Below are 25,614 nucleotides of genomic sequence, written 5' to 3' on the forward strand. Positions count from 1 at the left end.
TTCTAACTTTTCTAAGGAACCTGTTTTTAGAAGGTTTAAAGTTGGGAGGCTGTGAGCAATCACATGTGGCCGGACAAGCCTGTCAGGCAGGCTAGAGAACCTTCAGAGGAGTTTGTAGGTTGAAACACTCCTATAACGCCCAGGAATTATTATTAACTGGAGCTCTAAGTTAATTCCTTCTCCAAAAGAGGTGGTGGGGGACAGCCCCCCGTAAAGTCAGAGGTGTAGGTGAGAGCACAAAGTAGTAAAGCAGGCAGGCTCTGGTTATGGGGGTAGATGCTCAAGGATTTCCAGGGGGACTCCTGAGGCTTGATCCCGCCTTTGCGTATGTCGCGCCTCCTTCCTCTTTGCCATGGGCGGAGTACCTCACTCTGACCCCCAACACACTCTGTCTTTCCCTGGCCTGCCAGGCGCCCTACCTCTGACCAGGTCGGCCGCGCCCGCCCCCGCCCCCCAGGAGCCCAGGTTGGGATGGGTGGGAGGTTTTGGCGGGAGGGGTGGGGCGGGTTCCTTGGCCCGAGGCCGGCGGGGCCCGGCCCCTGCGCCCCGCACCGCCCCCGCCCGGCACTGGGCATGCCCCGGTCGCTTCTATATAAAGCGGCGCCGCCTGGGCCGGGCGCTGTGCCTCCGCCGCTGAGTCCCGCCGGTCCGCACGGCCCCGCATAGCCGCGACTGCGCTCCAGGTACCCCGGCTGCTGCCCGCGCCCCGGGGAGAGCCAGGGAGGGGGCTGCGGGGCAGGGGCTGCAGGGACAGGACCTTGAGCGCCCGGACCCCCGGGGGGACCCGCGATACTACCTGCACCCCGCCACCCCGCCTTTCCCAGACAGTGCGTGCATAGACGGGGGACCCGGTGCGCCCCGCCGCTGGAAGGGCTGAGTGCCAGGACCCCCAGCGCTGCCGCGCGCGACTTGGGATGTGTGAGCTCTGGGTGCGCCCCCTTGGGGTCCAGGCGTCAGAAATCCCTCTGTTTCCTTGAAGTGGGGGTGGGGCAGCCTTGGACACCTCGGAGCTCAGGCAGGAGAGGCACGGTGGCTGCCACCTCTCCACCCGCAGAGTCTTAGGGGCTGCAGGCTGGGTGGAGACCCTGGCTGCCCTGACTCCCCCTCTGTCTCTCTCCCTTAGCCTCTCCCATCAGTCTCAGCCTCTCCTCCTGTACGATGGTGAGTCTCCTCTCCTCCCTCCCCACAAAGCCTGAGACCCTAACCAGAGGGAGGGCCCAGAGGGCAGCAGCGGGCACTAAAAACCTAGCCCTGGCACGGCCTGTGCAGGCAGCTCAGACCCGAGACCAGCTGCATGCACACCCCTCAACTCCCCACCATGCGCCATGGGACAAGCAGCTGCTGAGGTGCCAGGCACTCCGTCTCTCCCCCATCAGGCCCGGGAGGCGGGCACTCTCAGTGCCCTTTGGCATTCATTTATTCAGCCATGTTCATTATTGCCATGTGCCCTGCCCCATTCTAAGTTTGGGGACACAGCAGTAAACCCAGTGTGGGCTCTCAGGGAATGCAAGTTCTAAGAGGAGGCACCGAGGCTCAGAATTTGGCACCAGGAAACCAGGATTCGAGTCCAGGTTGGAGGCCCAGACCTCTGCCCTCCCGGCTGCCTGCAACAGGTTGTCTCCCGATGACCGAGGGGATTCTCTGGGTCATATTAGGACCCTGGGGGTGGACAGGGAGGGCACCAGGCAACCCCAAGGCCCAAGGAAACCTCATGACTTGTCCGGGGAGGCCCAGCCTTTCCCCCGGAGGACAGGCCCACCTGTGTCCCCATCTGTTCACCCTGAGCCTCTGAGCAGGAGTCAGGAGTCAGCCAGCCTCAGAGGGGCAGGGTATAAGATTTCATGCAAAGAGCGCATTTCCATGACTCAGAACATCTGAAAAGAAGGACACCAGCTTTTTCCTTACTGGTGCCTGACCCAAGACTAGCCGTATAGCAGATCCTCAGGCCTACTTGGGGAAGACGCTGGGCCGGGTTCATCTACATATTTAGGTCTCAGCAGAACTCCATGATGGTCTGTGGGTCACTGAGGCCAGAGAGAAGAAAACAGCCCAGGAGTGATCGCTTGGTCTATTCGTTCATTTATTCTTCAGTCATCAAACACTGAGCAGCACGACAGTGTGCCAGGGCTGCCTTGATAAACAAAACAGCCAAAAACCTCTGCCCTTGTGAACTAAGCTCGGCAGACCTGGGCGTGGGATGACAGGGCAGTGGTCCTGCTAGCAGCGCGTTGCCTTCTGCCCCCACCCCTTGGAGCACAGCACATACAGTTTGCAAAGCGTTCCCATCTGCATGTTCCTGCTGACAGGCCTTCACCCTCCAATCCAACTCCATCCTCTTTGGTTCCCAGGCCCGGGTCTGCCCAAGGTTAGGAGACTGGGGGGCTTAGACCCTTGGGTGACTTAATGTGGCCCTTGCCCAGCCTGCCCAAGACCCCCCACTTCTGCCCCCCTCAGCTCTCCCTGGATCCGCTGGGTCCCGAGTGGGACTGCCCCCTGGGCTCCAAGGACTTGGAGGAAGAGGAGGGCCCGTGGGGCGGGGGCTCTGGCCTGCCGCCCCCGGGCTGCTTCCCTGGCTCCTGGCGCCACGACGTGGGCCTGGACTGCAAGGGCGCCTCCGAGGGGGCGGACGCCCAGGCCTGGACTGTGCACTACTACAGCCTTCTGCAGAGCTGTCTGCAGCAAGCGGGCCTCCCGGAGACCCAGGACCGCAGCCAGGCGCCCCGCACAGGTGCCCGAGGGCTCCAGGGAGGTGGGGGGCACCGCTGAGGGGAGGGGGGCACCCTCAGCCCAGCCTGCTTTCCATCTCTGTTAAAGTCAGCCCCTTCCCCCCAGGCTTGGGCTCGGTCTGAAGCCAGGGAGGTGAGGTCAGTCAAACTCCAGCAGGCAGGCGTTTCAAAGGGCAGTTGGCACCAGTCAAGTCAGAGATCAAGGCTTCCCTCCCACCCCCAGAAGATCCAGCCCTGGGATTTGCAATCCATGTTCAGTGGAGCCAGCGCTTCTGTCGAAGTGTCTCGGGAGTTGCCGTGGAGGCAGCTAGCAGTTGGGACCCAGGACTTCTCCCTTGCTTTGTCTGTTTTCTGTATCAGGCAGCCACAGAAGAGTCTGTGTGGACAGAGACTTTACAGTTAGAATAGGTGAACATCACAGACTTGGTCTCAGTGTAACAGACTGGGAAACTGGGTTCAGCGACTCCTCACCCCACTGCACAGGGACCAAGGGTCGCACAGAAAGTGGCAGAGCTCAGGCGAGAACCCAGGTCTCCAGGCACCCAAGCTCCTGTGTCTTGCGGACCAGCTGCGGAGAGAAGGGGGCAACCTCTCAGAGTGGGGGTGGGCAGGCAGCCTCCCCTTCCCTCTCCAGCCTCCTCTGTCCCCTTTACTGTTCTCATCCGATAACTGGGAAGGACCTGGGGGGCCCAAGGGTGAGGCCAGGGCCATGGGGGCAGGGAAAGGCGGGCAGAAAGACAGCAAGGGGAGCCCCTGGTGAGCTTGGTGTCATTTTCTTCTCTCAAGGCTGCCCTGGGGCGGAGGTGACCTTGTGCATTCTGGGGTCCCCCAGCACCTTTCTGTCCGTGCTGCTGGAGGCTGGGGTCCAGAGCCCGGGTGAGTGCGTGCCCAAGTTCCCCCACCCCCTCCTACGGAAAGGGCAGCCCTGCCCTGGCCCGGCCACATCCCAAAATACCCGCCGACCCTGGCAACAGCCTGCATTCCACTGGACCAGCTGCCCTGCTCCGGAGGCGGGGTCGGGGGGGGGTGGGTTCTGGGAGCAGCTGCCCCCTATGACCCAGGGGCCCAGGCGGGAGGTGGAGGGCATCAAGCCTTCCCTGGCCAGCAACCCTCCTCTCTGCCCACAGGAAACATGCTCCTTTGCCTGTCCCCCGCTTGGCTGACAAAGGTGCCAGCCCCAGGGCAGCCGGGTGAGGCAGCCCTGCTGGTCTCCAAGGCCGTGAGCTTCCACCCAGGGGGCCTGACATTCCTGGATGACTTTGTTCCCCCTCGTCGGGCCACCTACTTCCTGGCTGGCCTGGGGCTGGGGCCTGGCTGGGGTCGAGAGGCGGCTGAGCTCGCCCGCGACCTGACCTGCCCCACCGGAGCCTCAGCCGAGCTGGCCCGGCTGCTGGAGGACCGGCTGCTGACGAGGCGGCTGCTGGCTCAGCAGGGCAACGTGGCCGTGCCAGCTACCCTGGCTTTCACCTACAAGCCACCAGCACCGCTGCGGGGAGGGGATGCCAGCCCGGGACTACGGCTGGTGGAGCTGAATGGCAAAGAGGGCCAGGAGACACTGGTGAAGGAGGAAGTGGGGGCCTTTCTGCATTCCGAGGCCCTGGGTGATGCCCTGCAGGTAACCGGCTCCTGCCCCTGAGCCTGTGCAGATGCCAGAGGGAGGGGACCCCCTGGATGGTTACAGGTCATGCTGGGAAGCCGTCCCCAGCTTTGAGCCCCTATGGTATGAGTGTCCCACCCTGTAGAGGCCTGGGTAGTGAGGCGGCCGCCTTACCCTCCTTCTTGCAGGTGGCCGTGAAGCTCAGTGGCTGGCGCTGGCGGGGGCGGCAGGCCTTGCGTCTGTATCCACGAGCTGAGCAGGGCCCAGTGGTGGACACAGTGCTGGCGTTGCTGGAGAAACTGGAAGAGGAGGAGAGTGTCTTGGTGGAGGCTGTCTGCCCACCTGCCCGGCTCCCCTTCGCAGGTGAGGGCCGCCTGGGCCAGCCCAGGGTGGAGCTTGGCTCGGCTTCCCGGCTGCTCTGTGCTCAGGCCTCACCGCCTCTCCCCAGGCAGCCCTCCCCCCGGCCCTGAGCTGGCCCTGCGGATCTGTGCGGTGGTGTGTCGGACACAGGGTGACAGGCCCCTGCTGAGCAAGGTGAGCCTGGCTCAGATTCAGGTCATGGTCCTGCTGCCGCACCCCAGCTTATTTCCACTGAGCTGAGGACCCCTGGACAGGGAGGACAAAATCTCGGGGGTGGGGATTTTGGTTGCCTCTGGAAGGCCTCCTGGTCTTACACCCTTCTCTCCTCTCCCACCCATTAGGTACCCCTCCCACAACAGGAGCCCTACCTCGTATGCCATGCTGGCTACCAGGGCCCAGGGCTGAATCCTCTTCCACCGGAGCTCTTGCCCACAGAAGAGACTGACCCAGGGTGCCCAATACACTTTAGGAGGGGTTTCCAAGCTGGGGAGTTCAGGGAGGCTTAGGGATCCACCTAGGTACACAGCTCTGGGCCAAAATGAGGAGAGATTCAGCCTTGCCCTCAGGGAGCTCTAGGGTTGGGCCCACCAGGCTGGCACAGCACCACCCCCCACCACCCCGCTAGCACAGGAGCTGAGGACCTAGAAGCAAGCATACTTGGCACCCTTAGATAACAGAGACCCCTAGCTGGGCCTGGACGCCTGGAGAGAATCCCCGCAGGGGGACCAGATGAGCAGTGACAGGGGAGGCTGGTTTGTGCAGTCTAAGTCACACCAGAGGACAGGACTTGTTCAATGTCCAGGGAGGAGTGTGGCCGGGATCGTGGCATGCGGGAGGTGTGCTGGGGGCCGGGGATGGTCCTGGGAGGGACCAGCCCCCTGAGTCGCCTCCCTGCGCAGGTGGTATGCAGCGTGGGCCGTGGGGACCGGCCTCTGCGACACCAGAGCTCCTTGCCCCGGACCCTGGAGGCGGCGCTGGCCCAGTGCGGCCTGGCGGAGGCCTCGCAGGTGGCAATCGTGCGGCAGCGCGTCAAGGCGGCGGCCGAGGCCGCGCTAGCCGCCGTGCTGACCCTGGAGGCCGGCCTGAGCGCTGAGCAGCGAGGCGGACGCCAGGTCCGCACTGACTTCCTCGGTGAGTGCGGGACCTCTGGGGATGAGGACGGGCGGAGGTCGGGGGGGATCCCCCGGACGCCCGAAGGCGGCCTGCACTGAGCCCGCGCGCCCCTCTGCCCGGCCCAGGGGTGGACTTCGCCCTGACGGTGGCCGGTCGTGCGCTGACCCCCGTGGCCCTGGAGTTGAACGGAGGCCTGTGTCTGGAAGCGTGCGGCGCGCTCGAGGGGCTGTGGGCCGCGCAGCGCCCAGGCCTGGCGGCCGAGGAGGCGGCAGCCGCGCCGCTGGTGGAGACGATGCTGCGGCGCTCGGCGCGCTGCCTCATGGAGGGAAAGCAGCTGCTGCTGCTCGGCGCCGGCGGCGTCAGCAAGAAGTTCGTGTGGGAGGCGGCGCGAGACTACGGGCTCAAGGTGGGCGGAGCTTTGAGTCCCGGTGGGCGTGGTGAAGGCGGGGCCCGGGAGGTGTTGGCCTGGGGGCGGGGCCTGTGAGGGGGCGGTCCAGCTTGGGCTTCCCAGGTGGAGCTAGTGATTAAAGAACCCGCCTGCCAAAGCAAGAGATGTTAAGAAACCAGGGTTCCGATCCCTGGGTCGGGAAGGTCCGCTGGAGGAGGGCACTGTACCCACTCCACTATTCTTGCCTGGACAACCCCCATAGACAGAGGAGCCCGGCAGGCTACGGTCCTTAGGGTCGCGGAGAGTCGGACACGACTGAACCGATTTAGCACAGAGCCTCAGCGTAGGGGCAGGGCCTATCGCCCCGCCCAGGTTAGAAGTCTCAACTCTTTTTTTTGGCCCCTAGCTGAATTTTGTTCCCGCCGAGAGTAAAAGGTCCCCCCTCGGGCCACCAGTCCCAAGCCCTAACCCTGTTGGTTTCCCTACAAACCCAGGCCAGACTGTGCCTGCCAGTAGGAGTCAACCAACCCTTTCTGACACCCTCACCCACCTAGATCACTCCCCCCACCCACCTCCCTCCTGCAACTATCTTTCCTCTGGCTAAATCTTATCAGGCTTCCCTGGAGGCTCAGACAGTAAAGAATCCATCTGCAATGTGGGAGGCCTGGATTCGATCCTTTGGCTGGGAAGATCCTCTGGAGGAGGGCATGGCAACCCACTCCAGTGTTCTTGCCTGGAGAATCCCAGGGGCAGAAGAGCCTGGCAGGCTACAGTCCATGGGGTCGCAGAGTCAGACACGACTGAGCGACTAAGCACTCAGCAAATCTTACTCAGCTCCCAGTTTAAGCACTGGCTCCTCTAGGTTGCCTTCCCTCCCCTCTGGGCTGCATTAGGTGTCTCACCTCTGCACTTTTCACTCAGTCTTCACCAAACACGCGTTGAGCGCCTAGCGCTAGTGAACCCTTCTCCCCCAAGGGCTAGGACCGTATACCAGGCGCCATCCCACTGCCCAGTGCCCCACACAAGCTGATCTCGGCCTGTCGCCGTCCTGTGCTTTCTGCAGCTACACCTGGTGGAGTCAGACCCCAACCACTTTGCATCCCAGCTGGTGCAGACCTTCATCCACTTCGACGTCACAGAACACCGGCGGGATGAGGAGAACGCCCGGGTGCTGGCGGAGCTGGTGCGGGCACGCGGCCTGCAGCTCGATGGCTGCTTTTCCTACTGGGATGACTGCCTGGTGCTCACAGCCTTGCTCTGCCAGGAGTTGGGCCTGCCTTGCAACCCGCCGGCCGCCATGCGCCTGGCCAAGCAGAAGAGCCGCACCCAGCTGCACCTGTTGTGCCGCCGTGGCCCACCCTGGCCTGCGCCCTCCCTCTATGCTGTGCCCTGCTGTCCACTGGAGAGTGAGGCCGATGTGGACAGGGCTGTCTGCCAGGTGCCCCTACCAGGCGTCATGAAGCTGGAGTTCGGGGCCGGCGCGGTGGGTGTGCGGCTGGTGAAGAATGCCTCGCAGTGCCGTGAGCACTTTTCCCGGATCGCCCGAGACTTGCAGGCCGAGGCTGACCACCCGGGCATTGGGCTGGGCTGGGGCAATGCTATGCTGCTGATGGAGTTCATCGAGGGCACGGAACATGATGTGGATCTGGTGTTGTTCGGCGGGCGGCTGCTGGCTGCCTTCGTCTCTGACAATGGCCCCACGCGGCTGCCTGGCTTCACTGAGACCGCAGCCTGCATGCCCACTGGGCTGGCCCCGGAGCAGGAGGCGCAGCTGGTGCAGGCCGCCTTCCGCTGTTGCCTGGGCTGCGGGCTGCTGGATGGGGTCTTCAACGTGGAGCTCAAGCTGACCGGGGCTGGGCCGCGGCTCATTGAGATCAACCCCCGCATGGGCGGCTTCTACCTGCGAGACTGGATCCTGGAGCTTTATGGTGTGGACCTGCTGCTGGCTGCGGCTATGGTGGCCTGTGGCTTGCGACCTGCCCTGCCAGCCCACCCCCGTGCCCGGGGCCACCTGGTGGGTGTCATGTGCCTGGTGTCCCAACACCTGCAGGCACTGAGTTCCACCGCCAGCCCCGAGACCCTGCAGGCTCTTCACGACCAGGGCCTGCTGCGCCTCAATCTGCTGGAGGAGGCCCTGGTCCCTGGCGAATACGAGGAGCCCTACTGCAGTGTGGCCTGTGCTGGGTCCAGCCCAGCCGAGGCCCGTCACCGCCTGCTGGGCCTCTGCCAGGGCCTGGGCATTGACGGGCCCCACTACCCCGTTGCCTACTTCTTGTCCCACTTCAAATAGCGCTGGGGCCAGAGGGCAGGGGGAAAGTGATGGAGGGGGCGCTGTGGTACCCTCTGCTCCCTGGAGCTCTCCCTGCTTCTCTTCCCACGGCCCCGCCCCACCCTGGGCTGGTCCACTCCAAGGCCCCAGGTCTTTCCAGAGCCCAGGGCTCTTTCGACACCAAGGCCTCCTGGACTTGAGGGCAACAAAAGAAAGTACCTGGTGAGCCGCTGCAGGGCCTTCTTGCCCTCTCGAAGGCCTCCGTCCAGCCCCACAGCTGCCCAGGACTCTAGCCATGGAGAAGCAGCACCTGTACACACAGACACACACCCCCCTGCCCCCAGGTTAGTGGGAGTAGGCCCGAACCCAGCCCATCCTTCCCACCACCCCCCAGGTCTGTTTCTCTTCCTGCTGCCTATAGAAGAGAGCCTTGAACAAATCCCAAGAAAACCTGAGACTAAACCCCTCATCCTCCTACTCTCACTCCCTCATTTAACAAATTCCAGATAGTTCTAGAGCCTGCTGACAACTTTCGGCAGTGCCCCGTCTGCCTCATTTGGCCTGAGCAGTAGAAGCAGGTGGCCTGGGGTCAGCAGTAACCATCTCCCCTCCAGGCAGACACTATTGCTCCATTCACAGATAAGGAAACAGGCTCAGAGAGGAGCAGCCACTGCTTCAGTGTCTTGCCACTGTGATTGAAAGGTTGAGGACAAGATGCACATCCAGATTTCCACTTTTACTGAGCCCTACCCACCCACTCCCATGGACCCATGGACCCATGGACCAGGGAGCCTGGTAGGCTACAGTCCATGGGGTCGCAAAGAGTCGGACAGGACTGAGCGACTTCACTTCACTTCACTTCACCCGCCCACTCAGCTTCTGGGCCCCACCCACCTCCTTACCCTCATTCACATGTGGTCCTGACACCTCCTTACCTTCATTCACATGTGGTCCTGAGACAGGTGAACACCCCTCCATGCACTCTGCACCTTATCCACCTAGCTCTGGTGCTTTGGCCTCAGGCACACTTAACTTGCATTGGCAGAGGAGACGACACTCCTGTCCTCATTCAGGGGAGGCTGCTCTAAGGACTCTTTCTCCGTGCAGCACAGGAGCTGTGGACAGCTCCACAGGCATCCCTCTCCAAATAAAGGCTTATGGACTAGTGACATGTGCAGAGTCTGGGCCAGGTTCTTGCCACTTGGACACCACTTCTCAAGCGTAGGTAGACAGGGGATGTGGGAGGGGGAAGGAGAGGTAGTTAAGGGCTACCTGTTGCATCTAAAAAGTGAAAGTGCTAGTCGCTCAGTAGCCTGCCAGGCTCCTCTGTCCATGGAATTCTCCAGGCAAGACTACTGGAGTGGGTTGCCATTTCCTTCTCCAGGGGATCTTCCCAACCCAGAGGATTGAACCTGGGTCTCCTGCTTTGCAGACAGATTCTTTACTGTCTGAGCCACCAGGGAAGGATAAACTACTACACTGTCAGACCTCTGGGTTCACCATTGGCAAGGGGCGTGCCAAGGGCACCCACACCAGGACCCAAACCTGAGGGTTTCCTGAAGATGGAATTACAGCAAGGGCCAACCCCAACCAGATAACCCTTCTCCAGGCTGGAGACTCTGAATTCTGTCCATTTGAGTTCATATATAGCCCCCACGGTCCAACTGGAATGCACATCCAGACAGCTTCCAAACTGTTGGAAATCATCCAAGGTCTGGTCTGGCCCAACTCACACCCCCAAAGCCCCATCCAGCATCTGTGCCCACTTCTAAACTGACAGGCCGGGTTTGGCATGTTCGTTATTGTAGTGTTGCCAAATACAAGTTCTTGTGCCTGACGCACAGCCCAAGCCTGTATTTATGGGTGGGTTGATGAGACTTGAAGGAATGAATCCTTTTGGGGAGGAACCTGTGGTTCAGAGAGTAAAGAATCTGCCTGCAGTGTGGGAGACTCAGGTTCAATCCCTGGATCGGGAAGATCACCTGGAGGAGGGCATGCAACCCACTTCAGTATCCTTGCCTGGAGAATTCCATGCACAGAGGGACCTGGTGGGCTACAGTCCCGTTGGCTTGCAAAGAGCTGGACAGAACTGAGCGACTAACACTTTCACTGGCAACAAAACCCAGCAGTGAGTTGAATACGGAGCAGTAAATGCTCTGACTTTCAAGTCTTCCAGCTGAGAGGCACATTAGGGAAGCCGTGTTGCAGCCGCCGGCTCCCTTTCAGCGTCGAACAGAGATACTGTACCTGCCTCTCGCCGCCACCCAGACAACCCGGCAGCGCAGGGCTCCAACGGGGCTGGGAATTGTGTTTACTCTCAAACCTGCATTCACTTTCGACTATGTCCCATCCATGCTCAAACTCGCCCCAGAACCAAAACAGTCGCCTTCCAGGAGGCTCTTGTCCGGTGCCGCCCCCGGGGAGCTGCGTTGGGAAGACTGAGCGGCCGGCCGAAGCCTGGGTCCGGCTGGATTCGGCACCTAAGCACTCTGGAACTACCATTCCCAAGATGCCTTACTCCCGCCGCCGACTCGAGGGCGGGGGAATCTCTTGTGTCATAGGTGCGCGAGGCTGTCGCGGAGTGATGACGTAAGGCCCCGGGCTCCCGGCCTGTCAGTCAGAGCGCAGCTGGGTACTCGCCGGTGGGCCCGCTGGGCCGGCGTAGCCATGGCGGCGGTGTTTGACCTGGACCTGGAGACAGAGGAAGGCAGCGAAGGCGAGGGCGAGCCAGAGCTCAGCCCCGCGGTGAGTGGTCCGCCCGGGCGCCGCTTGATCCCGGCTCGATCCCGTCGTCCAGGCGATGGGATCGCCCGGGCACCCCCTGGCAGAGAGGGCTCGGGTCCCGCAGACGCTGGTTTGTCTCAGATCCCAGCCACTGTTAAGATCTGACCCTCTCCACACCCCGATCTATCCTGCACGCTCCCAGCCCTTCCCCTGCGTCTCCCTATTCTGCCCTCGCCTCTCCTCCCCAGTCCTGGTCCATCGCCTACCAGCTCCCATTCCTGACCCTCTCTTCTGGGCTAAGCAGTCCAGCTTTGGGGAGAGGGAGCCTGGTACCTCCCTTGGCTCTTACCCCTCGGTTTCTCACAGGACGCGTGTCCCCTCGCGGAGTTGAGGGCGGCTGGCCTGGAGTGAGTGAGGGTCGTGTTGGGGGAGGAGGGAATGGGCTGGGGAAGGGGACCTGAGGAGCGCAGGAGCGCATTGCCCCCATTAACCTCCTGTGTCCGCAGGCCTGTGGGACACTATGAGGAGGTGGAGCTGACTGAGAGCAGTGTGAACCCGGGCCCCGAGCGCATCGGTCCCCACTGCTTTGAGCTGCTGCGTGTGCTGGGCAAGGGGAACTATGGCAAGGTACTGGCTCTCCTCCTTCCTGACTGGCCTCATAGCCTCAGTTTTGATGCATCAAAGCATCTCAGAACTAATTAGACTTGTAGGGACTACCCTGGCAGTCCAATGATTAAGACTCTGCACTTCCAGTACAGGGGTGCAGGTTCGATCCCTGGCCAGGGAACTAAGATCCCACCTGTGGAGCTGCCAAAAAATTTAAAAAATAAAATGAAATTAGACTTGTAAATCAGCGGAGCCTCTGATTGAACTCAGAGGGAAGGAAGAAAGAGCAAATCCTCTCAGAATTAGACTTGAACTCTTTACTACCCCACCCCTGGGTGGGCCTAGGCTTCTTGGTCCCAGTACCAGAGCTTCAGGGTGGAGCTTTTTGAAGATAGGGATGGAATGGGAGGTTGATCCTGTCTCCCCTGCCCTACAGGTGTTCCAGGTGCGAAAGGTACAGGGCAGCAATCTGGGCAAAATATATGCCATGAAAGTCCTGAGGAAGGTGAGTCATTCATTTTTCCAACAGCTCATCACTGAGTGACTGCCATTCCCAGTGCACTATGCTGGGCTCTTTGGGGACAGGAGTGAATGTGCGAGAGAAGATGGTCACTGTCTTGAACATTTGCTTGTTTATCATCAATTTCGATTATGTTGTTTTGCTGTACTTCTCAACTGTGGACCCTGTTGCCTCCCAGGGATCATTTAGCAGTGTCTGTGTACATTTTTGAGTCATGACTAGAGGGGGGCTGCTACTGGTACCCAGTGGGTTGAGGCCAGGGATTCTGCTAAAGACCCTGCAGTGCAAAGATAGCCCCCCACCACAAAGAATCGTCTGCCCCAAACACCATGAGAGCGGAGGTTGAGGAACACCATGTTGTTGTTCAGTCAGTAAGTCGTGTCTGTATGCGTTCTGCTTCTGTGAAGAACTGACTCATTGGAAAAGACCCTGATGCTGGGAAAGATTGAAAGCAGGAGGAGAAGGGGACAACAGAGGATAAGATGGTTGGGTGGCATCACCGACTCGATGGACATGAGTTTGAGCAAGCTCCAGGAGTAGGTGATGGACAGGGAAGCCTGGCATGCTGCAGTCCATGGGGTCGCAAAGAGTGAGCAACTGAACTGAACTGAAGTCATGTCTGACTCTTTGTGACCCCATGGACTGCAGCACACCAAGCTCCTCTGTCTTCCACTATCTCCCGGAGTCTGCTCAAACTCTTTTGAGCATCAGGGTCTTTTCCAGTGAGTTGGCTCTTCACATCAGATAGCCATGCTACTGGGATAATAAGCCTGTCCCTGGAAAGGATGGTCACTGATAGCAGTAGACTGCGGAGAAATATAGCAGAGTGATAGAGGCTGGCCAGGAAGGGTCATGACTGCAGGGGGGCTGAGGGAGTCCTGGGCACACACCTTCTAACCCATCGCTGCCTCTGCAGGCCAAAATTGTGCGCAACGCCAAGGACACGGCACACACGCGGGCCGAGCGGAACATTCTGGAGTCGGTGAAGCACCCCTTCATTGTGGAACTGGCCTATGCCTTCCAGACTGGCGGCAAACTGTACCTCATCCTCGAGTGCCTCAGCGGTACGAACGGGGACGCAGCCAGGGGGCAGGCAAGGCCAGGGAACCAGCGCAGGGAGCTCTGGCGGGGGAGCTGGGAGAGGTGTAGGGAGCAGAACGGCGGGGGCCCCACCTCATCCATCCCTCCATCCATCCGTTCATGCGTGCATACATTCATTCATTCAGCAAACGTCTGTCCAGCGCCTCTTGTGTTCCTCCCCTGTGTGGGGGTGGATGGGAATGGTGGGAGTTGGTAGAGACGTCCAGAGGGTTGTTCTGTCCGTTTCCACTGCGACTCCGTCACATCCCGGTCCTCTGTCCTGCGTTCCCTGCATCCAGTTAGACCCCAGTCCAGGTGGCTTATTCTCTCCGTCCTCTCTGCCCTCGGGGGGAGGGGAGGAGTCCCAGCACTTTCTTCACTAGCCTCGAAGGCTCCAGCTCACTCCCTTCCTAGTGTCTCCTCCATGAACTCCCAGGGTCAGCACGGGATTGTCCCCGCCCTCCTGCTCAGAGCTCCATGCCTCCCCGTACCTGCCTGGATGGTCTCCTTGGGCCCGGTGTCTCCTGCTCACCAGGACGTGATCTGGGCCTGTTCTTCCTGCTGACCCCAGCTGTACCCACGAACCCCAGGGGCTTCATTCCCTGCATGCCATCTCTGCATGCCCTTAAGTCTCACCGCTGCCATGGACTTTCTCTGTCCACTCATGCGGGGGTGGATTGTGTCCGCCTGTCCCCTCTGTGCAGGTTTTGGGGTTAGGCTCTCAGAGCTGTAGCCTCGGGCTGGCGTATCCGAGCGTCCATGTGCATCCGTCTCCCCATTAGACTGAGCATCCTGAGGGCCGTGGCTGGGTCTCTTCATCTCTGTCCCCAGCTTCACCCCACACAGGGCCGGGCACCGAGTAGGCGTCGGTAGATGTTTGCTGAATTGAATTGAATCCCCACGGCAGCTCTGGGAGGCAGGTAGGGCGGGAATTCTGAGCCCCACTCTCCCCGAGAACAAACCGAGACTCGGCGAGCAGAGGAGCTTGGTCCCGGCACGCAGCTGCTAACGTGTTTGTGTCACAGGTGGTGAGCTTTTCACGCACCTGGAGCGAGAAGGCATCTTCCTAGAAGACACGGCCTGGTGGGTGTTACCTCTTGCCTCCCTCCTGAGTGGGTCCAGGGCCTGGGCCTGGCTCCAGCCCCACCCTGGCCTTCACTCTGTCCTGTCCCTGCAGTTTCTACCTGTCGGAGATCACACTGGCCCTGGGCCATCTCCACTCCCAAGGCATCATCTACCGGGACCTCAAACCTGAAAACATCATGCTCAGCAGCCAGGGTGCGCCCATGTGGGGAGGGCTGAGCCCAGTGGAGGGCAGGGGGGCTGGGCCCTGACCCTCTAGCATTCTCTCTCAGGCCACATCAAACTGACGGACTTTGGCCTCTGCAAGGAGTCGATCCACGAGGGCGCCGTGACCCACACCTTCTGCGGCACCATCGAGTACATGTAAGTGGCAGCCGGCTGGGCCCAGGGACGGACAGCACAGTCAGGCAGGGCTTGGTCTGACTGGCGGTTCCACCTGGCCCCCAGGGCCCCTGAGATTCTGGTGCGCAGTGGCCACAACCGGGCGGTGGACTGGTGGAGCTTGGGGGCCCTGATGTACGACATGCTCACTGGATCGGCAAGTCCAGCCTCCTCGGGAGGGCGGGTGTCAGGGCGGGAGGAGGGGCCCCTTCCGGGGCAGGGGTGGCCCGTGGGCGGCCTGCAAGGCGCCTCTCACCCTCTGCCTTCTCCAGCCGCCCTTCACTGCAGAGAACCGGAAGAAAACCATGGACAAGATCATCAGAGGGAAGCTGGAACTGCCCCCCTACCTCACCCCGGATGCCCGGGATCTTGTCAAAAAGGTGGGTTCCCTCTTGCACTCGGTCCTGCCCCGTCTTCTCTCCCAGGCCCTGCATGTGTGCCTGAACCCCCCTGGGTCGGGGTTGCTGGACCCCCCACCCCGCTGACACACACACCAAACACTGTATGTTTGGGGAGAGAGCACTTGCTATGGGGTCCGAGACGTCAGCTGTGATGCAGACCAGCTGCCGACCCTGGACAAGTCTCTGCATCTGCGTGCTAAGTCGCTTTGGTCGTGTCCAACTCTTTGCGACCCCATAGACTGTAGCCTGCCAGGCTCCTCTGTCCGTGGGATTCTCCAGGCAAGAACACTGGAGTGGGTTGCCATGCCCGAGTCCTAATCAGTGAGACTTGCTGCTCTCCTCAAAAAGGCGATCCTTGGGGATCGAGGTTGGGAGGGCAGGCACCCCATCCAGATTGCAAGTTGCACCCCCATGAATTTCCCCTTGGGGCAATGCCAGCAACCAGAGACCTTTGCAAAGGCTTTGTGGAGAAGGGGGTACCTTTGGACCAAACCTTGGAAATCCTGAGGGTGTCAGCAGGGGGAGACCACACTCCAGAGCTCCCACCACAACCTACAGCCCCCGTGTCACTGTTCCCCACCCCCTTTCTGAACGCTCGGTCTGTAACTCTGCCTGAGACCCTGACCCTCTGCCCTTGTCCTGCAGTTCCTGAAGCGGAATCCTAACCAGCGGATTGGAGGGGGCCCCGGGGATGCTGCTGACGTGCAGGTGAAACCATCGTGAGGGGGCAGGCTGAGCTCCCAGGGTGCCTGGATGCTCAGTGGGCGGGGCCTCAGGGCAGAGGGTGTTTTTAAGGGAGCCAGGGTTTGACATGTTGGCATGTTGCTGGGCACTCTATTCACAGAGGCACCCCTTCTTCCGGCACGTTAATTGGGATGACCTCCTGGCCCGCCGTGTGGACCCCCCTTTCCGGCCTTCCCTGGTGAGTGGAGGCCTCGCTGGCCAAGGGGCGGGTGGGGGGGTGGGTGCGAGGCTGGTGGGACTGGTTGTGGAGTGGGTGGGGGGCGGGTGGGGGCCCCGGGGGCCCCTTCCTGGACGCCTCTGATCCTCCCTCCCGGGCGCCCACAGCAGTCGGAGGAGGACGTGAGCCAGTTTGACTCCCACTTCACGAAGCAGACGCCGGTGGACAGTCCAGACGACACGACGCTCAGTGAGAGTGCCAACCAGGCCTTCCTGGTGAGGTCGGGGGCCTGAGGGGTGGGGGCTGGGGCCGGGGCCGGGGCCAAGGAGCCGCTGACCCCGAGTGTCGCTCGGTCTCTGCCCCCAGGGCTTCACGTACGTGGCGCCCTCCGTCCTGGATAGCATCAAGGAGGCCTTCTCCTTCCAGCCCAAGCTGCGCTCGCCCAGGCGCCTCAACAGCAGCCCCCGGACCCCTGTCAGGTACCGTGGGGGCGCGGCCGGCTCCAGCTGTGGCTCTGCCGCCAACCCTGGGGCTGCCCTGGCCGTCTCGTGACCAGCCTCAGCCTCCGCTTCTCCATCTACTGTGGGGACTCCTGTGGGTGGGCACGTGACCACAGGGCCTGAGCCCCAGGCATGGGGACGGGGAAGGGGGAGAGTCACCCCTCCTGGCCCGGGCCAAGAAGATGCTGATTTGGCTTCGATTTCCCCTGCAGCCCCCTGAAGTTCTCGCCCTTCGAGGGGTTCCGGCCCAGCCCTGGCCCACAGGAGCTCGTGGAGCCCCCACTACCTCCTCTGCTGCCACCGCCGCCACCACCACCGCCCTCGAGCACTGCCCCTCTCCCCATCCGACCCCCCTCGGGGACCAAGAAGTCCAAGAGGGGCCGCGGGCGCCCTGGGCGCTAAGAGTATGGGTGGGGATACGGGCGGCAGGACCCTAGGCCAGTTCCAGAGACCTGGAGCCGTGCCTAGGGGTGCAGGAGTGACTGGTGTGAGTCAGTCTCTATTGGGGTGGCCATACCCCGGAATCATGACCACCAAGGGCTGTAGGCTATGGCTGCCAGTTGAGGGGGCACCCACCTGGCCTCCTGCAGTTGAGCCATGCCCTTGGAGAATTAAAAGGATCGAATCATGGCACTGACCTGGCTCTTCCTTGGCTTCCAGGGCAGAGGTGGTGCCCGGACGAATCCCAGCTCAGGGATGGGAAGGGTCATGACAGGACCACAAATCCACGGAGCTGGACGGATTTTATTTCCGTTGACTGCTCAGAGCACCTGGGGATGGATGGCCTTGCTGGAGGGGCTGGGGATACGCAGACTTGGGGACAGAACTACTGGGGGGGCTGGGGTGGGTGTGACAGTCCAAGGCTCTCCAAGCGGGGGTGACCTGAGTCCAGGGCAGCTATGTGCAGCTGCGGCAGCTCAGAAGCAGAGGGACAGTGGTTGGGGTGCGGCCGCAGGGCCCGTGCCTACAGCGCGGTGACGTGGAGGCCCTGGCCGCTGGCTGCCCGGGAGCTGTCATCCCAGGCCGCGCTCCCAGCGAAGGCGTGCAGGTCACTCAGCAGGGCCTCGGCGCTGCCCCCTGAGCCCGCAGGCCCCTGGCAGCTGAGGCCCAGGCTGCCCTCCGTGTCATCGTTGTGCACTGCCCCGGCCGGCTCGGTGGCCTGCGGCGGGCTGGGCCCCTCTCCCCGCCGCTCCTCTTCCTGGGATCTGCGCTCCTCTTGGCCACTGAGCAGATCATAGTCGTCTTCCACGTCCTGCTCGTCCTCTTGCTGCTCTGGGTCCTCATCTGGTGAACCCAGCTCGGCCCGGAGCCAGCGGCCTGGTGGGCTGGCCCAGAGCAGGCGGCGAGTGCGGCCCCAGAGCGCAGCTCCCAGGCGGGCCGGGTGGTAGTAGCCCCCCGAGTCCCGGCTAAGGCGGCGCCAGGCCAGCGCCAGGCCAGCAACCAGCAGCAGGAGCAGAAGCAGCAGCAGGACAACAGTGACCGAGGAGCTGGAGCCACTGTCACTGCTGCTGGAGCCCAGGGCCCCGGGCAGGGCCAGCAGTGTCCAGAGCCCTAGGGCACAGGGCAGATCCTGCGGGGAGAAGGGCAGAGGGTCACTGCGTGGGTCGGTCGTCTCTTGGGCAAGTTTGGGACAATCAGCAGAAAAGCCCAAGTGCTTACTCAGTCACGAAGGCCTGTCCTGGGTCTGTGATAGCCACCCAGCCATGCCCCCCTCCCTCCCACTGCACCACAGAAGCCTGCTCCTGCCTGGGGCCTGTGCCCTGGCTGCGCCTTCTGTCTGGAATGCTCCATCCCCAAGTGCCACCCCCACCCCCCCACCCCCTGCCCCCCGGCTCCCTTCTCGCCCTGGCTCTGGGCGCCTTCAGTGAGGCCTCACCTAGGTGGATGCCTACCTTGACATTCACCCCTGCGGCCAGCCCTGTTCACCCACCCCTCCCCAAAACGGGGATCGCTCTGCTTGTGTGCCATGCTTATCGTTTTATCTTCCCACCAGAAAAACAAGGATCTTTTTGGCTTAAGCACCTAAACAACTCCTAGCCCAGAGTAGGGGCTCAAGAAATATTGGCTGAGTGTGTTAAGACTCTGCCCCCGCCCCAGGAGGCAGGGCGATGGAAGGGAAGGAAGGCAAGGCTGGCTCTTCCTGAGGCTCAGGAGGGAGGCACCCAACCCCGAGGCGACTCTTTCCTTCTATTTGGCCAAGTCCCAGGACGGGGGTCACTGAGACCCCTCTTCCTCCCAGCTGTGGGACCGCCCCAGCTGCAGCGTTTCCGTTAGACTGCGTCCCAGGGGGCCTCAGGCTTTCAGGGCCAGGGGCTGGGGAGGCGAGTGCAGCTGCCGGAGGAAGCCTGCGGTCGGAACAAGGCAGGTGGGGGGTGTGAGGGGGGAGGGGTGCCGAGGTGCTGCAGGCCTTTCCCTACCCAGGCTGCCTGCCTGGCTCCGGGGACACAAGTCTGCCTGCCTGGCTCCAGGGACGCAAGCAAGTCGAGAAGGCACGCGTGTTCCAGGCTCCAGAGCAGAGCAGGTGAGAGTCCCTCTAGGGGGTCTTGGGGAGGGGCCGAGGACACAGAGTGGTGCGCTGAGGACCACCCCCTGAATCCCAGGGAGGCCCAGGTCTAAGGTGAGGTGAGAGAAAGGCCCAGTCTCTGCCCCCTGTTTGTCCCACCCGGGTCTCCCACCTCTGCCGACGACCAACCCTACCTGACTGCTCAGTGTCCCCAGGCCTGTGAGGGGTCCTTCCCTAGCTCCCAGGGGGCCCAGACATTCCAGCCCTGACCTCCTGCAGCCCCTACCCCCAGGACCCAGTCGGCTCCATGCTCACCATCAGTGCCTCGCCTCTCAGCGCTGGGTTCCCACCTCCAGCTCTGGCTGTGTCGAGTGCAAAATGAGAGCTCCCGCTCTCGACAGCAGCTGCTGTTCATCGGCACTTCCGCTTCCTGCCCAGAACACCCTGCCCAGCCCTCCCACCAGAGGACCTCAGGACCACCCTGACCCACAGCAGATCCTCAGCGGCCTCTCACCCGGCCAGGCTGGGGCCATGGGGCCTGTGGCCTGGCCTCCGAGAGGAGGAGGAACTGGGCACCCGGCTCAAAGCAGGGCAGGCCCTGGAGGCATCCACAGGGCTTCTGCCTCTGATCTCCTACCTGACAGAAGTCAGGGAAGACTAGGGGGCATGCTTAGGGCCCCCTCTCTCGCATCTGTGAGCCTTGGGGGTGTCCCGTGTCCCCAGGTGCCCAGACTTCCTTTCCCAGCCCTACCCTTGCAGCAGAAGGGCCAGCCTGGCTTTTTAGAAAGAGCCTTTTATTTGGAATGAGAATATAGAGCCCAGTCCTCCTGCTTCCTCAGAGGAGGGAGCAGGAGGGCTGGCGGGGGGTGGGAGACGTGGCCCCTCACAATATAAGTGCTCCTTGGCACAAAAGTCCCCCAACAGTAACAAAGACCAAAGCCTAGCGGTGGTTCCAGCCTGGGCCCACGGGAGGGCTCCCCCCGCTCCCCCTACTCCGCCGAACCTGCCCCAGAAACCCTCAGCAGGGGGCAGGGGGGCAGCCAGCCAGCCTGCAGGCGGTGTGACAGAGGCTGAGTGAGAAAGGGGTGGTGGGGAGGAGGTGACGGGGAGCAGCGTCCGCGGACCGGGGACCTAGGCATCTCCATTCTCTATGCGGCTGAGCTGCTCCTCCAGGCGGCCAATGCGCTCGCCCTGCTCCCGGACCAGCGCTCTCAGCGTCTGCAGCTCCTGCATCACCTCCTCCAGCTTCCCGGCCTCCTGCAGGGACACCAGCAAGGGGCCCAGCGTTGCGGAGCCGCAGCCCTCCCCAAATCTACCATCGGGCAGGGGCCTGGGGCCCAGAGAGGGCAGTGAACGGTTCAGGCGGGCACAGCAGACCTGGGCAACACCACTCTGAGCTGAGGGGCACATACCCCAGCTCCAGCGAGGCGGCCACTGGGCATGGTGATGTTGGTGGAGGCCGCAGGCATGGAGGGCCCCGGGCGGGAGGTACCAGGGGCCGCGGCGGGCCGGCTGTCCGACAACACGTTGCGCCGGTTGACCTTCAGGTCCCGCTGTTTGCTGGGCACGTAGGCCTCCCGCAGGGAGATGAGGATGGGGCTGGCGTCCCGGCCGCTCACCCACTCCTCTGCCTCCAGGGCCGCCTCGGGCCCGGCCGTGTCGGGATACAGATCATCCTGGAAGAGGTCCGACTGCCCCGGGGGGCGGTGGAGGGAGGCCCGGGTCAGCTGGGGGCCCACCTGCGGGGTCCTCTTGTCTGGACCCTGAGCAGCCACCTCCTCGCCACTCTTCTGACCTCCAGGCTGGCAGCCTGTCAACCTGTCTTCCGATGGCCTGACCCCTAGTGACCTTTCTTCCGATGGCCTGACCCCTAGTGACCTTTCTAAAGCTCCAATCTGTTCTTTCACTTCTCTTCTGGACGCCACCAACAGCTCCCTCTGAAGACTCCTCCCACCTCCCCAAGCAGGGGCCAGCTATGGGCTTCGTGGGACTCCGGGAGCCACGTCTGCGCCCTGTGGATTGTGAACTTCTGGGGCAGGCCCCGCTCCCTGGACGGGCTTGGCACGCTACACGGAACTCGGTTAACTCTGGCTGCAGAGAAACAGAGCTCGTTCAAGACTCTCGGCTGGGGCCCCGAGGCCAACCCACGCATGGCTGAATCCTCGCCTCCTGGGAGCCTCCACTGCAGCAGACTCCCTGGCTCTCACTGCTCCCACCTCCGTGCCTTCGCCTGGCTTACTACCCACCCCTCATGGAGACCCTACCCCAGCCGGGAGGTGGATCTTGCCATGCCTCCTACAGGGCAGACCTCCAAGGCTGCCCCGCGTCCATCCAGAGCAAGGCCTCAGCTCACCCTGTGTCTCTTGCCCCAGCAGGGCACGCTGGCGTCCATGCGGCCCACTGATTACACTCGCACTTAGCCATGTCTCACTCACAGGCCTCACCTCGGTCACCCCCGTGTGGTCTGTCTGCTAGAGAAGGGAGCAGGTGAGCAGGGAACAAGGCGGCCTCACCTTTCTTGGCACAGTCATGACAATGGGCTCACACTTGCGCTCATGCAGTTTGTAGAACCTGGGGAAGGGGGCAGAGGGAGGACCCACATGGGTGGAACCTGCCCCTCTACCAGCTCTCCCAGCTCCCTCTGCTCTCTGCATCCAGTCCTTCCCCTGAGCCCTCCCATGGGCTGACCTCAACCCTGGAGCCTCTGTGGGCCAGTTCCTGTTTCTGAGCAGCCTCCTGTGATCTGACCTTTCACCCTGGGTGCCTAGGGTCCAGCTCCCGCCCCCACCCCATCCCCCTTCAGCTGGCCTCCTCAGCAGCCCTTCTTACCGGGCAATCTCACACTTGCTGACCTCCAAACCCCTCTTGGGCATGCTCCCCATGCCCCTCTGGGGCTCTTTGCTGGTGAATGTATTCAGGAAGTGGATGTAGGGGGGCTCGTCTGTGATCTCAAAGTACCGGATGCTGGAGTCGCCCTGGAGGGTGGGGGGGGCAGAGGTCAGCACCAGGGCCCGCCTCTGTCTTCTCTACCACCCTACCCCCGCCCTACCCAGCCCCACCTTGCCACAGACGTAGACCACGTTGGTATCAGGGTCATAGAAGGGCAACAGAGCTCCGTTGCTAGAGTCCAACTCCTGCAGGGCCATGGGCTCCCCGAAGTTTTCCTGGCACGTGGGGTGAGGGACAGTTGGGCCAGGTCAGAACCTGCTTCCTCCCCTCACCATCCCAGCCCTGCTTCGAGACTGGCCCCGACCAGCCTCACACGCCAGCCGGCACTGCCTCTAACACTCTCACCCTCTAGCCACACGTGCCCCACTGGGCCTCGCTGGCGCCCCTCCACTCCACGGTCCCATTTTCCCCTGCCGATTCCAGGCCTTCAGATGACTCCCAGGCCACCAACCAGGTGCTGAGAAAGTCCCCACACTTTGGGAGCCAGGCTGCAGGGTAGCACTAACCCGTTCCCTGAGGGGCCCCTGGAGGTCACTTACAGGATAAGGTTGGTGGACAGAGCACTTCAGAGGAAGGGCTGGGAGGCTTCCTGGAGGAGGGGGCCTCTGCACTGGGGCTCCAAGGATAGCCAGAGTGGAAATAGATAAGCAAAGGAGGCAGGGGCCTTTCAGGGGCCAAGAATGCTGCTGCCAGCAGATGTGGAGGCAGGTGGGGGAGGCCAGAGAGCAGGGACAGGGAGAGAAGAGGCCGGCAGGGCTGGGGTCCTGGGTGCCTCAGGGGCCAGGCTGACAACCTGGGAGGGACAAGCCTCTCCAGGTGACTTCACCCTGCTTGCCCAGGGTGGAGCCTGTCCTGCGTCCGCCCCTCAGGGCAGCCACAGCCACTCACTGGATCCCAGAGCGCCAGTTGCCGCTCGCTCATGCGGCTGAAGCCTGTGGTGAACACCTTGCCATCGGCCAGGAAGATGGCCCGCATGGGCCGGGCTCCCTCGTGAGCCTTCTCCCGCTCCTGCGGAGGAGACGGAGGGATTGGTCTGTGCGGTGCACCGGAAGAGCCCCTTGGCCAGTCCGCGGTCGTCCTCACCCTCTGGGGCCGCATACCGCCACCAGGGTCCCCCGGCGGGGGTCGATGACGCGCACGCTCTTGTCCTTGCACGCGGTGCAGAAGAGGCTGCCGTTGCGGTTCCAGCTGACGTTGTAGATGAGGTCGGGGTGCAGGCTGTCCAGGCGGTACAGCTCCTCCGCCGTGCCCACGTTCCAGATGAGCACCATGTTGTCACAGCCTGCAGGGCGGGGGGGCCGTCAGCTCTGACCACCCTCTGGGGACCAGAGCCAGCGTTTCGACCTCCGTGGGCCTCAGCTTTCACGTGTGACGGGGCCGGGAGAGGGTGTGGTGAGGGGCGGGGCCAGGGGTCACGGGGCGGGGCCAGGGGCCACAGTGCAGACCTGCGCTAAGCAGCACGTTGCGGGCAGTTGGGTGCCAGGTGACGATGCCCACTCTCTTGGTGTGCCCCTCCAGCACCACCACCGGCTCTGTCAGCGGGGAAACCAGCCCGTTCTCCGGGATCTGCCACACCTGTCCGGGCGCGGGGGTGGGGTGGGGGAAGTGGGGAGGTCAGCGCAAGGCCAAGCTCGGCCCCGCTGCCAGGACCCTTGAATCATACTTGTGACCCCCGGCCCGCCACCGTCCCACGCCTCACCATGACCGTGCAATCCTCTGAGCCGCTGGCGATGACTTCGTCATTGTGGGGGCACCAGTCGATGTCCAGGACAGGTCCCGTGTGTCCACACACTGTCGGGTAGGCCTTGTCAATGCGACCGGTCTGCAGGCATGAGGGGGGGCAGTCAAGGGGGCCCCAGGAGGCTCAGGGTCCGTCCCTCCCAGAGCTGAGTCCTCCCTTCCGTGGATGGGGAATGACGGGGTGATGTGGTCCCGCCTGGCACACAGGTGCCCAGGTGTGACTCTCGCTCTGCCTGCTCCTGACCCACCTACTCCTCACAGGTATCACCGGGTGAGCAGGAAAAGTTGCCTCTGACCCTGATTCCTTGGCAATAAAAAAAAAAAAAAAAAACACCTTCTCCATGTGTGTTAGCACCTCCTGGGCAGTAAATCTGGATTCTAACACCTGCCCAGCAGTGTGGGGATGGGCACTTTATGGGCTGTGAAGTGAGCGGAGACTTGGCAGATGTGACCACGCTGCCTCCAGTCTCTCCCCAGCTGTGACAGGGCCCACCTTGCTTAGGGGGAGCACCAGGAAGGCACCGCCCCCGCTGGCCTCCACAATCACTGCCAGGAACTTGGGGTTGACGGCGCAGAAGGTGCTGTCCCAGGTGACACGGGACACTCGGATGTCCTCATAGCACTGGTCATTCTTGACAGGCTGCCCAAACACATGTCGGAATTTGCTCTGCCGGACCACTTTGCGAAACATGACTGCACGGTAGAGAAGCATAAGTCAGCCTTTGCCCAACCCGACAATCCCTAACCCTCCCAGGGCTGCACAAGGGGTGGTGGGGAGGATGCAGCCGGCGATTTGGTCCTTATAACCTGCCCGGCTCTCAGTTTCCCTGGTTACAAACAAAATAGGGTCACAGTGCAGGTCTGGCTGCCTCTCTTCAATGGGGATCTGAAGGTAGAAATGCATTGACCTCCAGCAAAGCCACTGCTGAGACCTGAGGGGTTTGGGGGGACTCTCCCAGGCTCTGATATGTGTGGGGGAGGTGGGAGGTGCCCAGCCAGTGCAAGCCTAGCTTCTTGGTGGGTCTCAGTCGCCAGCAGGGCCCTTTCCCCCCAGGATTTGGTAGCAGGGTGATGGGGAGGACAGACAGAGGAGGCAGGAATGATCTCCGCTAGGACGCTGCGTTAGGCCACAGTGCTGGGTCCCACGGAATGTGCAGTGCCTGCAGGAATGTGCAGGGAGCCCCAGGCCGGTCCAGGGGGTCTGGCAGGACTGGGCGGGGTCAGGGCGCCGCTCCCAGCCACCGAGCCTCCGAGCTCAGCTCGGAACGGGGTCCAAGGTGAAGCAGGAGTCTAACTTCAAGGATTCTGGCTCCTCAGAGGGGAGACTGAGCAGCCAAGGGGAGTTGGGACTGACGGTGGGGCACCGCGGAAGGGGAGTGCTCCTCGGACTTGCGACCCCCATCCCAGCTCCCCGCGATCTGCCCCCGAAGTCCTGCCCAACCCCTACGCCCGCGCCCCCAGCCCCAATCCATCGTGCTCACCAGGGACGCCGAGAGGCTGCAGCACCGTCCTCGTCCTCGGGTGGCTCTGGATCCCAGTCTCTGGGAAGCAGGAAGCGGGAATCAGGAAGTGACAGAGGAGCAAGAGGCGGGGAACAGGGGGCGGGGCGGGGCTCACGGGGGCGGGGCCGAGGTCACGCGTGGAAGGGCGGAGCTGGAGGCTGCAGGCAGGAGCCTGGTGGCCAGGAGCACGAGGAGCGCGGGGGCCGAAGACTCCAGGGGCACCGGGGCGGGGCCTGGGCGGGGCCTGGGCGAGCCCCGCCCCTCGGACCCC

At 62.5% G+C, this 25,614-nt stretch overlaps 4 protein-coding genes and 1 long non-coding RNA gene across 13 annotated transcripts; 2 read left to right on the top strand and 3 right to left on the bottom strand.

Annotated features, from left to right (window-relative positions):
• Positions 1–618: 618 nt before the first annotated feature.
• Positions 619–9,624, top strand: CARNS1 (carnosine synthase 1). 6 transcript variants are annotated; one of them, XM_059883119.1, is made up of 11 exons: positions 619–683; positions 825–929; positions 1,124–1,161; positions 1,502–2,728; positions 3,513–3,602; positions 3,854–4,341; positions 4,512–4,686; positions 4,772–4,857; positions 5,583–5,814; positions 5,922–6,202; positions 7,248–9,624. In XM_059883119.1, exons 4-11 carry the CDS (start codon positions 2,404–2,406, stop codon positions 8,472–8,474), a joined length of 2,904 nt encoding a protein of 967 aa, XP_059739102.1. In that variant the 5' UTR covers positions 619–683; positions 825–929; positions 1,124–1,161; positions 1,502–2,403; the 3' UTR covers positions 8,475–9,624. The 6 variants fall into 6 exon arrangements, with proteins under 6 accessions (XP_059739102.1, XP_024843400.1, XP_059739101.1 ...); XM_024987632.2 differs by having other exon boundaries at positions 2,455–2,728; XM_059883118.1 differs by lacking the exon at positions 825–929.
• Positions 2,057–11,014, bottom strand: LOC112444920 (uncharacterized). Of its 2 annotated transcripts, XR_003033326.2 has the most exons (6): positions 10,701–11,014; positions 8,673–8,763; positions 5,052–5,211; positions 4,498–4,622; positions 3,198–3,294; positions 2,057–3,102 (listed from the first exon to the last, which is right to left on the bottom strand). It is a non-coding gene; the product is annotated as an uncharacterized lncRNA (long non-coding RNA). The 2 variants fall into 2 exon arrangements; XR_009493372.1 differs by lacking the exons at positions 8,673–8,763; positions 10,701–11,014 and having other exon boundaries at positions 5,052–5,587.
• A 19-nt stretch (positions 11,015–11,033) lies between these two features.
• RPS6KB2 (ribosomal protein S6 kinase B2) lies at positions 11,034–17,282 on the top strand. 3 transcript variants are annotated; one of them, XM_024987023.2, is made up of 15 exons: positions 11,034–11,198; positions 11,544–11,584; positions 11,684–11,804; positions 12,220–12,288; positions 13,220–13,367; positions 14,409–14,466; positions 14,561–14,661; positions 14,739–14,829; positions 14,914–15,004; positions 15,120–15,227; positions 15,894–15,956; positions 16,093–16,170; positions 16,320–16,424; positions 16,516–16,628; positions 16,862–17,282. In XM_024987023.2, exons 1-15 carry the CDS (start codon positions 11,121–11,123, stop codon positions 17,049–17,051), a joined length of 1,455 nt encoding a protein of 484 aa, XP_024842791.1. In that variant the 5' UTR covers positions 11,034–11,120; the 3' UTR covers positions 17,052–17,282. The 3 variants fall into 3 exon arrangements, with proteins under 3 accessions (XP_024842791.1, XP_010819361.1, NP_001192511.1); NM_001205582.1 differs by having other exon boundaries at positions 11,078–11,198; positions 16,317–16,424; XM_010821059.4 differs by lacking the exon at positions 11,544–11,584 and having other exon boundaries at positions 16,317–16,424.
• Positions 17,283–17,375: 93 nt separating this feature from the next.
• On the bottom strand, positions 17,376–19,534 carry PTPRCAP (protein tyrosine phosphatase receptor type C associated protein). The gene is made up of 2 exons (NM_001046618.1): positions 19,468–19,534; positions 17,376–18,219 (listed from the first exon to the last, which is right to left on the bottom strand). The coding sequence occupies exons 1-2, from the start codon at positions 19,468–19,470 to the stop codon at positions 17,614–17,616; spliced, it is 609 nt and encodes a 202-aa protein (NP_001040083.1). The 5' UTR covers positions 19,471–19,534; the 3' UTR covers positions 17,376–17,613.
• A 395-nt stretch (positions 19,535–19,929) lies between these two features.
• On the bottom strand, positions 19,930–25,398 carry CORO1B (coronin 1B). The gene is given in 11 exon segments (NM_001113243.1): positions 19,930–20,409; positions 20,565–20,843; positions 21,666–21,723; positions 21,982–22,127; positions 22,212–22,316; positions 22,990–23,109; positions 23,202–23,383; positions 23,547–23,676; positions 23,801–23,923; positions 24,335–24,534; positions 25,323–25,398. Coding segments are annotated over 10 exon segments (1,467 nt in total). The 5' UTR covers positions 24,533–24,534; positions 25,323–25,398; the 3' UTR covers positions 19,930–20,283.
• Positions 25,399–25,614: the final 216 nt, after the last annotated feature.

Source organism: Bos taurus, chromosome 29, assembly GCF_002263795.3.
Source record: "Bos taurus isolate L1 Dominette 01449 registration number 42190680 breed Hereford chromosome 29, ARS-UCD2.0, whole genome shotgun sequence".
Lineage (NCBI taxonomy): Eukaryota > Metazoa > Chordata > Mammalia > Artiodactyla > Bovidae > Bos > Bos taurus.

Bases quoted from the DNA above. Each gene is read 5' to 3' on its own strand.
- CARNS1 (XM_059883119.1), top strand. From the start codon at position 2,404: ATGTGGCCCTTGCCCAGCCTGCCCAAGACCCCCCACTTCTGCCCCCCT. The intron at 3,603-3,853 runs GTGAGTGCGTGC...CTCTGCCCACAG, and splicing joins GGCTGGGGTCCAGAGCCCGG to GAAACATGCTCCTTTGCCTG. The intron at 5,815-5,921 runs GTGAGTGCGGGA...TGCCCGGCCCAG, and splicing joins GGTCCGCACTGACTTCCTCG to GGGTGGACTTCGCCCTGACG.
- RPS6KB2 (NM_001205582.1), top strand. From the start codon at position 11,121: ATGGCGGCGGTGTTTGACCTGGACCTGGAGACAGAGGAAGGCAGCGAA. The intron at 11,199-11,543 runs GTGAGTGGTCCG...GGTTTCTCACAG, and splicing joins AGCCAGAGCTCAGCCCCGCG to GACGCGTGTCCCCTCGCGGA. The intron at 13,368-14,408 runs GTACGAACGGGG...TTTGTGTCACAG, and splicing joins CATCCTCGAGTGCCTCAGCG to GTGGTGAGCTTTTCACGCAC.